At 33.8% G+C, this 9,385-nt stretch overlaps 1 protein-coding gene across 1 annotated transcript; it reads left to right on the forward strand.

Annotated features, from left to right (window-relative positions):
- Positions 1 to 2,900: 2,900 nt before the first annotated feature.
- Positions 2,901 to 5,022, forward strand: LOC105266645 (uncharacterized). The gene is made up of 3 exons (NM_001414547.1): positions 2,901 to 3,547; positions 3,632 to 3,934; positions 4,488 to 5,022. Exons 1-3 carry the CDS (start codon positions 3,020 to 3,022, stop codon positions 4,881 to 4,883), a joined length of 1,227 nt encoding a protein of 408 aa, NP_001401476.1. The 5' UTR covers positions 2,901 to 3,019; the 3' UTR covers positions 4,884 to 5,022.
- The last annotated feature ends 4,363 nt before the right edge of the window (positions 5,023 to 9,385 follow it).

Below are 9,385 nucleotides of genomic sequence, written 5' to 3' on the forward strand. Positions count from 1 at the left end.
AACCGATCGATACTGCATCTCGAAAATAGTCGATTTCCTAACAAGTGCGGAAAAGTCATTTTTCTGCACATCGCGATGAAAAATTGAAATATCTGAACTGAAAAGTCATTTTAAAAAAACATTAAAAACATTCGGAATAAATACGAATATATATATAATTAATTAATTAAAGTTTTTTGTTTAAAATATTATTCCTAGAATAATAATAAATGTTTAAAGACATGACACCATTTTTTAATCAATCTATCGACTGATTGAAGACTAATTTTTTTATTTCACACGTTCATTCCAAAAAAATTGACTCGCACATGAATTTTACAATGAAAGGGCTTAAGTAATAAAAATAATAAAATAATAACAATTGCATTGGTTTATTTTTTTAATAAATATTCGAGTATTATTAAATTAAATTATTATTATTATTAAATTCGTATGAATAGTTTTCAAGAGGTGAAAATGTACCCCATGGAGACGCGCGTGGCCGAGGATTTGCGCACCGGGTCCCAGGAACGCGCACCGCGTGTTTATATCGGTTTTAGAGAGTGGGCCTTGTAAATATTTCATCGCAGCGGGACTTGAAAGATATCCTGGAGAACCTCTGGAGAGACGACGATGGGTCCCAGGGGTGAGAAGTCAACAGGGGGTTGCCCTCTGTCCACTCTCTCTTTTTTTCGATACCTCTACCCCTTCTTATTTTCAAACATTTCCTTCACGCTGTGTCTTAGTTAATATTGTTAATATTAATATTTTCACATGGCCGGGGGTTCGTTGCACTTTTCCGAATTATTTAAGGGAACACTTATTAAAAAATTAAACAATATTTTATTCATATTTTATTTTATTGTCAACATTTTACATTTTCATCCCCCCCTCGATGCAAATAATAATAATCCCCAATTATATAATTATAATTATGTAATAACAATATTATTATTATGTAATTAATATTGATATTCCTCGAAATTAATCATTTTAAATAATCATAATTACAGGTAATAATAATTAATAATAATATTGTATAATTAAATATTGATAAAGATGAGAAAATATTATGAGTTTTTTTTGTTTAATTTTGATTTATTATTTATTATGAACTAAAACGCTTTTTTGTTTATTCCCCGTAAATTTTTCCTTAAAAAAAATGTAAAAAAATTTAATTAAAAAACATGAACGAGTCTTGAATTTTTAAGGAATGGAAAAAACTGTGGAACTTGTAAAATGGAGGTGATAAATCATCTTCAGGCTACCGTACAATTTTTCAAGGAAAATGGTCAGACAAAAAGAAAACGAGGAAGTGACCGTGGTGAGGTCATATAAGTTTATAGAGGTCACAGACAAAAGTACTCGCGGCAACTTGGGCTTTTTGAAAAGATTAAAGTTTAGGGGGCCCCTCTCTGGTGCTCGTTGATGCTGAGGAGATGGTGGTGACTCCGGGTGTACAATGTCCATGCGGTAAATCCGGTAAACCGAGTACACCAAGTACGACACCGAGGATCGTTTCTGGCTACCGCAGGCCATTTTTTTCTTTTTCCTTTTTTTTTTTTCATTTTTTCACGTCATGTCCCGCGTTGTAAATCATAACTTCAGCCTCCGTTTTTTAAGTCTCCATGTTTATTGGTTTACACCTTGTTTGACCAAATTCTTTACCACCAACCATTTTTTTCACCGAAAAAAATTTCCAAAAAATCAATTCAAATTCACATTCCTGAGGTTAACCATTTTTTTTTATAACCTTTGGCGCGTGTAAACATCACAAAAATCGTAAACAATTGGGGAAAAAAATAATAGAAGAGACTAGGGAAAATTTTCTTACGTCACTCCCACGATTTGCCGAGTTTTTTATTTTTATTTATTTTATTTTCAAAGTGATTGATTGGCGGGATTTTATACTGCATTTTTTGCACTCGCGAATTTTTCCGTGAAATAAAGACGATGGAGGATATATTTTAAAATTCAATGATTCATTAATAACTTTTTGTTTTCAAATTAATCAGATTTTCGCGCTCTCTTCTTGCGATCAATTCAATCGGCAAAATCGAAATTCAACCGGTAATTAAAATTATTGTGAGGAGTAATTTAGATTCGGAAAAAAAATCAGATATCAATAAATCTTCTGGGATCATAACAGCTTTCAAGGCTCTAAATTAATTCATGTTATTCCATGCTCTCGATATTTCTCGAGATTTATCTTTTCGTTTACTCAATATTTGAGATATAATGATTATATTATCAGTCTCATTATTACGTAATTCCATGAATATTCGCGGCATGCAAGTCTCTTTCCGCGAATGCAAATTTGAATAAATAATAAATAAAAGGATGAGTATGAGATCAATTTTTATCACTTCAGTTGAGAAGTGACACTCGACGAGATTAATTCCCCAGAAGTCGCGAATATATTTCGATATAATCGATAACATCGACGACTGGTATCGATTGGTTAAAGCCATTACTTGATTGATAATATTTAATTATGAATTTTACAAACGAATAAAAGAAATCCAACAAAAAATCTTGAACTCTTGTAACAGAAAATATACTCGAGAAAAAAGGTGACTCAATCACTCAATTACTGATGCATTACCTTCAGGATCTGTGAGACACATTATCAATGGAGTACAGACTCATTACGTAATGATTACGTAATGATTGAGGTGATAAAAAAAATTTCAAGACAAACAACTAGACAAGAATGAATACAACTTTAAATGCACCGACAATGTAAGTTATAATTAAAAACGATGATTACTATGTTGCTATCACAGATGTGCTCATGAATTATGATAACTACCTGCTATTAATGTCTTCCCCTTCCCCTGAATGAGTATTTGACCTTGAGAGAGGAATGAAAAATCTGGGGACAGCGATGTTTAATTTTAAATCAAACCAGAATCCTCCAGGATTCCCGCCTAGGTGGTACCTCCCCTCGAGTCGTCTGATAATTAATTAATTGATAATACTCTCCTTAAAAGTAATCGTTGTAATCAGTAATTAGGATCGGTTGTGCTGAGTGTCGAGGATGGCTTTAGCCAGTCTTGCTCCTGACGACGTCTTCTTCCAGGAGATTCTCCGTCGAGGATTGCAGGATCCGACGATCCAGGATGCAGTGCTCCTGGAGAAAAAACCGGCGGTGAAAAAAGGGGAGAATTATCTGAGTGAATTGACGAGATTTACTGTGAAGTATAGTTCTCAGGGATCGAGGGTACATCCTGGGGGAAAAGGATTCTATCTGGATCATCTGATTATGAAGGAAGAACCGAGTGCTTGTGAAAAAACTCTAGAGCTTTTACGCAAGTCCAATATTTTTAATATTGAGAGGGCAATGTTGGAGGAAGTTGTGCCTAAGATGGAGGAACTTCTTGGGAGACGATTGGGCCCCAAGGTTTATTACTCGTCGATGGAACCGCAGGTTATTGTTATGGAGGATCTTGTTGCTCGTGGATTTAACAACAAAAATCGAAAAGTTGGATTTAATGAGCAACAAATGTCTCTTGTTTTGGAAAATCTCGCGGATTTTCATGCTGCGTCGGTTTTATTGGATGAACAGGTAATCTTCGGTGAAGAAAATTCTTTTGACGAGTGATTTTTATAGATTAATTTTATTTTTTAATTTTTTATGGTATTTCGTCAGGATCGGGAGTTTGTCTCTCGTTTTAAGAATGGACTTATTAATGAGAATACCACGGACACATTATTCAATTTGATATCGAAAGGATTGGAAGCTATTGCTGAAGGGGTTTGTACCTGGACAGGTAGTGAATTTAGTTTAATAGCTGGGAAACTCAGGAAAAGGTCGCAAGGCGTACGTCAGGAGCTCCAGAAAATTTATCATTGCGATGGGGATGAACTGAAGGTCTTGAATCATGGAGACGTGTGGGTTAACAATATTATGATTCGGGATGATGACAATGGAGAATCAACAGAGGCTCGTCTGGTAAGTATAAGTCATTAACAAGAATAATTACTCCTGATAACCCGCGAAAAAAAATGTAATCGAAATATTTTTTTCAAATTTTCAAAAAATTTCTGGAAAACTCCTCAGTAATTTTTTTTTTAAACAAAAAAAAATCAGGAAATGAAACAATTGTATTTTTGGGAAATGTTTTGAAAAATTTTTCTGGAAATTTTTGGGAATATAATTTGTTCTTTTAATTATACTGTTGTTATCTTACTTTTTTTATTTTTTAATATTCTCAAAAAATACGCCATCTAAATTATAAAAAAAAATATCCTATTCAAATTTTTGAAAAATTTTTCAAACCCTTTCCCAAAAATTAAATCGTTTTATTTTCCGATTTTTTTTGTTTGATAAAAAAAATAAATAAACAATTACGTTATTGATAATCATGAAGTCCCAATTTATTTTTACATTAAGCTTTTTATATCGAATAAATAATGGAGAGTCATCAATAACAATGCCCCCCCTACGATTATTAAGTAATTAAAACTAATGACTGAAATCATCGAGTTTTTCTTTTTTTCTTAAGATCGACTATCAGATCTCGATCTGGACAAGCCCAGCGATCGACCTCCTGTACTTCCTCAGTATCGCTCCCGAGCGAAACATAAAGATGAGCCACGACGATATATTCCTGCAGACATATCTGACTCGTTTAAAAATATCAATGAAGAAATTGGGCTGCTCTCGAGATCCACCTACACTAACGCAATTAAAAAAATCAATGCATAAACGTCGAGCATTCGCTCTCCTGGCCGCTCTCATTTTCTGGCCAAAAATGTTAGCCGAGGATGACGACGTCGAGGGTATCGACGATCTCCTGCAGAACGGAGAGTCCAGGGTGAATCCTCTGAAATACCCACACGCCCAAGAAGTCATGGAAAAAATTCTTCCAATATTGAACGAGCGAGGGTACTTGGATTAAATTAATTCTTCAATTATTCCCTTCCATATTTATCCTCTCTCTCTCCCATACCGATCGATCGTCTGCCGATCGATCGACATTCTTAATTATTTTATTATTTTAACCCCCCCTCCCCCAAATTATCTAATAAATATTTTTAATACATTTATTTAATTGAATTTATCAATCAGTAATAAGTCGATTTTTTTTTTGTCATAACCAGATAACAATATTCAATATTATTATTTACTTTTATGTTTCTTAATTATTTTTTTATGTGCGCTAAGTACTTTAGATCGATTCGCTCAATTATCTTAGGATCGATTAGGATCGATTCCCGCGCGAAATTCAATAATTTCATAGAAATCGTTTTCTCGCATATATATATAATAATAATAACAATTAGTGTAAAATTGGGGTGCAAACCCTTCAGCGGGGAATGCATGATATTTTTTTGTTATTATAATATTATAGTATCCCCCCAAAGGTGAACAATTAAATCCGCTAACCGATTTCTCAATAAAAAAATGTGGAAATCCAGTTGAACTCTCGAGGTCTGGGGGTGTGACGTCTTCAGGTATTAAAATGCACAGTAGCAACTTTCTAAACGACAACTGAACCAGAAGAAGTGAAGTTGATTTATTGTAGGGCAGTAAAGCAGTAGGTAAAGAGATCCTGGGGTGCATCGACTTGGTAACCTACATCGTGAACATTGGAAATTGTTGTGGCAAGCCTCGATGGGTGGTTTTCTGCTCTTCCAGTTTCAAGGTTAAAGATGACCAAGTTGAAGGTGGCCAGTGACTTTCTTCTGGTCATATCCGGCGCATGAATTTCACTTCTACCTTCAGAAATTGTTGCACTGGTACTGGAAGAAGGAATTTATGTTGTTGAGGATGGTGGGGATTGAGAGGAGGACTACTCGAGTTAAAGTCAGTCAGTGAGTCAGTCGGGCTTTGGCGATGTGGTTGTAAATCAAAATTCACGTTTGCTAAAAGTACGTACCCCCCTCCTGTGGCCCACCACTGGTTACTGGGTTGTAAATGGTGAATACGAGTGCATGGACCAGTGGACCTACTGTGCAAATCGGGTGGATCCTCTTAAATATTCGGTAGCCCGATTTTCTTGGTTTCAAGTCAAAGAACCTCTGCCCACCAACGGGGGTGTCTTCTATAATGGAGATGTGGAAAGCCAAGAGGGTAAGATGGGAAAGTTTTTCCGGGGGTACATGTTGCCCGTGGTATCCGGGTTACCCGGTCGTCAATGCTCTATGTAAAAATTCAGTAGCTCTGGCAATTAGTCACGGAGGGGATGGATTGTCTACGCCCCAGACAATCAGTTCTACGGAAAAAATATTTTCACTTTTAACGATATAGGTCTTGGCCACTTTCTCACTCCAAAAATCATTTTAAAAATCATTTCAAAAATTATTTCAAAAATCATTTTAAAAATCATTTCAAAAATCATTTCAAAAATCATTTCAAAAATCATTTAAAAAATCATTTCAAAAATTATTTAAAAAATCATTTCAAAAATCATTTCAAAAATCATTTCAAAAATTATTTCAAAAATCATTTTAAAAATCATTTTAAAAATCATTTTAAAAATCATCTAAAAAATCATTTTAAAAACAATTTCAAAAATCATTTCAAAATTATAAAAACTGCACCATTCAAATTTCCATCAATTTTTTGTATTAATTCTTTTTAATTTTATATTGTTTTAGATAAAACAATTTCGATGGAACCTTGCGTGATTTAATCTTCATTTTCAACCCCCGAAGCTTTCACCTGTAAAAAAAATGTCGATTAAACCTCAAAAAATCGATTTTTTTTTATAAAAAAAAACCACGGGCAATCAATTCTTCCGAGTTTTTTTTTTGTCGTGTTCTGGTGCATCGGATTCCAGCCGTTGAATTATTGTATGTAATCCTGTGATTTGTCAGGTGCATCAGCCATTGACGTCGCAGACTCGACTGATGGCTATCCGTCATCGATTTCCTGGTGAATAGCATCTTCTTCGGGGATTGATCCCGAGGGTGGTCCTCACAGATTGATAAATTTCCCTCCGAGATTTTCCCACTGGAAAACTCCGAAGGGTTAGTCACAAAGAAAAAGAATACCGATCTCATTGAAAGGAAAAAGTTCTTTGAAGTTCGAGATCACCCGAACACCCTGGACACAACAAAAAAAAAAAAGAATTAATAGAACCTCCTGGATAAATGCCCTCCATTCATTTCTATTTCAATAAGTCAATTGTGATAATTAGAAATTCAATAAGTATTCACACATTGATGGAACAATTTATTTATATCAGACGAGCTTCATTCATTGAAAAATTCATACAACAAACTAAGTCTCACTTTTTATTTGTTAACAATAAATAAATTGTTCTATAAGTGTATTTTCGTAGGAAAATGGAATTGAAAAACAGTGGTAACAGTATGCCCTCACGAATCTTTATGAAAAATAGTGAAAGATGTGGCATTTGATAAAAGGAAGTGGTTCATTCAAACAAACAGCTTACCGAGGGTGATAAATAGCTCTGAATTCCAGTTGCCGACAGGATGAAAGCCCGCACTCCCCTTTTCGATAAAAGTCGCATTTGTCCTTCCAAAAAAATCGTTGAAATTATTTTCGGTAATCTTCATAGGGGTGTATTTACTTGAGGTACGAGAAATCGGTGGGTAAGTGAGTCGAGTATTTTGATTCAGCATCGAAAATCCACAATGCACCCGTGGGATCTGTATAGGTGTATTTAGCGTTATTCTATACTTCCGTCATTTCAACACGATTGGGGGAATTACTGGGTAAACACCCGACAAAGAACCGACAGTCCGCCGATATCAATGGATGCGGGTTAAAGATTCTGTCGAGGGTGTGACCAGATAGTTTTATTTTCAGATTCAATGACTAATTAATTAATCAATTAACTATAAAGATAATTGATTTGTTTCTTCTTTAATTTGACGATCGAAAAGTGAAATAATTTTTTTTTTTCTGGTTTCAGAGAATGTAAAATATTTTTATGCAATAATAATAATACATTCCATTGTTTAAACTGATGAATGAATTAATTGAGTAGAATGGGTTTTTTGTTTATGAATTTGAGGATTAATATTGGGAAATTCTATTTTTTTAGTAATTTCCTTTTTTTGAAATTCGTGTTATTGTATTGAGGGAAATTATTGTAAAAATATTTCTTTATTAAGACGCTATATATTTTTATTGCTTCTGGCAATAAAGTTGTGTTGTGAATTTGTGGCCAACACAGCATTCAACGTTTACCTATTTTCAGGGACATTCCCATTGACACTTGAGACTCCCATAAATTATAATAATTTTTGTGAATTTATGGGTCAATATTCGATGTTGGTCAGTCCTTGTGGGAAAATTTGGCACTTTCCCTCTTGACTCTCGAAGTATTGACTACCTCAGGAGAATTGTTCCTTTCGGAATCTCCAACTCCAACCAATTCAGGAAACCCCAAAACCGAGAGGCTCGACAGCTAGTTAGAAAGTGTTGAAAAATGTTGGAAACTCCAGATTACCATTTACATTTTATTTAAACAAAACGGGTTCGTGGAGATTTACAGATTCTCGTGAATCGATTTTTATTTATCATTTTTAAAACTGTAATAATTTGCATTTGTAGTGTCGATAATTAATTACTCATTTTTTTTATAAATAATAATTAATTATCCGATCAAATGTGAAGTCTTCCCTTTTATGTTGCATGAAGAGAAAATAGAGAAAAGAAATGAAATTTGGGTTTAGAAGTCGGAGTGAATAAACAATGAGAAACGATTCAATAATTTTAGATATATCGATATGAATAGGCTTGCCTTCCTGATCAGGATAATCCTGAAAACCTGAAGATTTTAAGCGAAAGTTTGAAAAATGCAGTTTGCCGACGAGAGGCAATAAAATAACAAAATATTGTTTATGTTATTCTGTGGCTATAGTACTATAAACCGGCGGGTCATTGCCTCATGCCCTTGGCTTTCTAAGTACGTAGAACCTGGGAAAGTCATAAATTTTGGAAATATTTACGATTCCACAGGGTAACGGAGGATCAATGAATGAATTGCGTGGTGTTCCTCAAAAATTACGTAAAATTGGAATTCAGGGCAACATATTGGAGTCTTACAGAAATTTACCGATACCTGACCTACGGCACAACAGTGGAAAGTTATTCTAAGAATCATCTTTGTTTTGTTGTTTTTCAAAACGAAATGTAGACAATTATTTCTTCAATTGAAATCATTTGGATTCGGAAAAAAAAAGATGGAATAAAATAAATAAAATTAATAAATCATCATTATAATTGGATCAAATGCATTATTTTTTGAGAATTGAGTAAAGAATAATTTAAAAATCCAAAACTCATTCCAGAAATACTCCGGGTAAAAAAATTGGAATCGGAATGTTTTTTCCAAATTTTTCAAAAAATTTCTGGACAACTTTTCAGAAAATTTTTTTTTAAAACAAAAAAAACTTGTTAAATGTTTTGAAAAATTTGAAAAAA

Source organism: Fopius arisanus, unplaced genomic scaffold (assembly GCF_000806365.1).
Source record: "Fopius arisanus strain USDA-PBARC FA_bdor unplaced genomic scaffold, ASM80636v1 scaffold00040, whole genome shotgun sequence".
Classification (NCBI taxonomy): Eukaryota; Metazoa; Arthropoda; class Insecta; order Hymenoptera; family Braconidae; genus Fopius; species Fopius arisanus.

Bases quoted from the DNA above. Each gene is read 5' to 3' on its own strand.
- LOC105266645 (NM_001414547.1), top strand. From the start codon at position 3,020: ATGGCTTTAGCCAGTCTTGCTCCTGACGACGTCTTCTTCCAGGAGATT. The intron at 3,548-3,631 runs GTAATCTTCGGT...GTATTTCGTCAG, and splicing joins CGGTTTTATTGGATGAACAG to GATCGGGAGTTTGTCTCTCG. The intron at 3,935-4,487 runs GTAAGTATAAGT...TTTTTTCTTAAG, and splicing joins AATCAACAGAGGCTCGTCTG to ATCGACTATCAGATCTCGAT.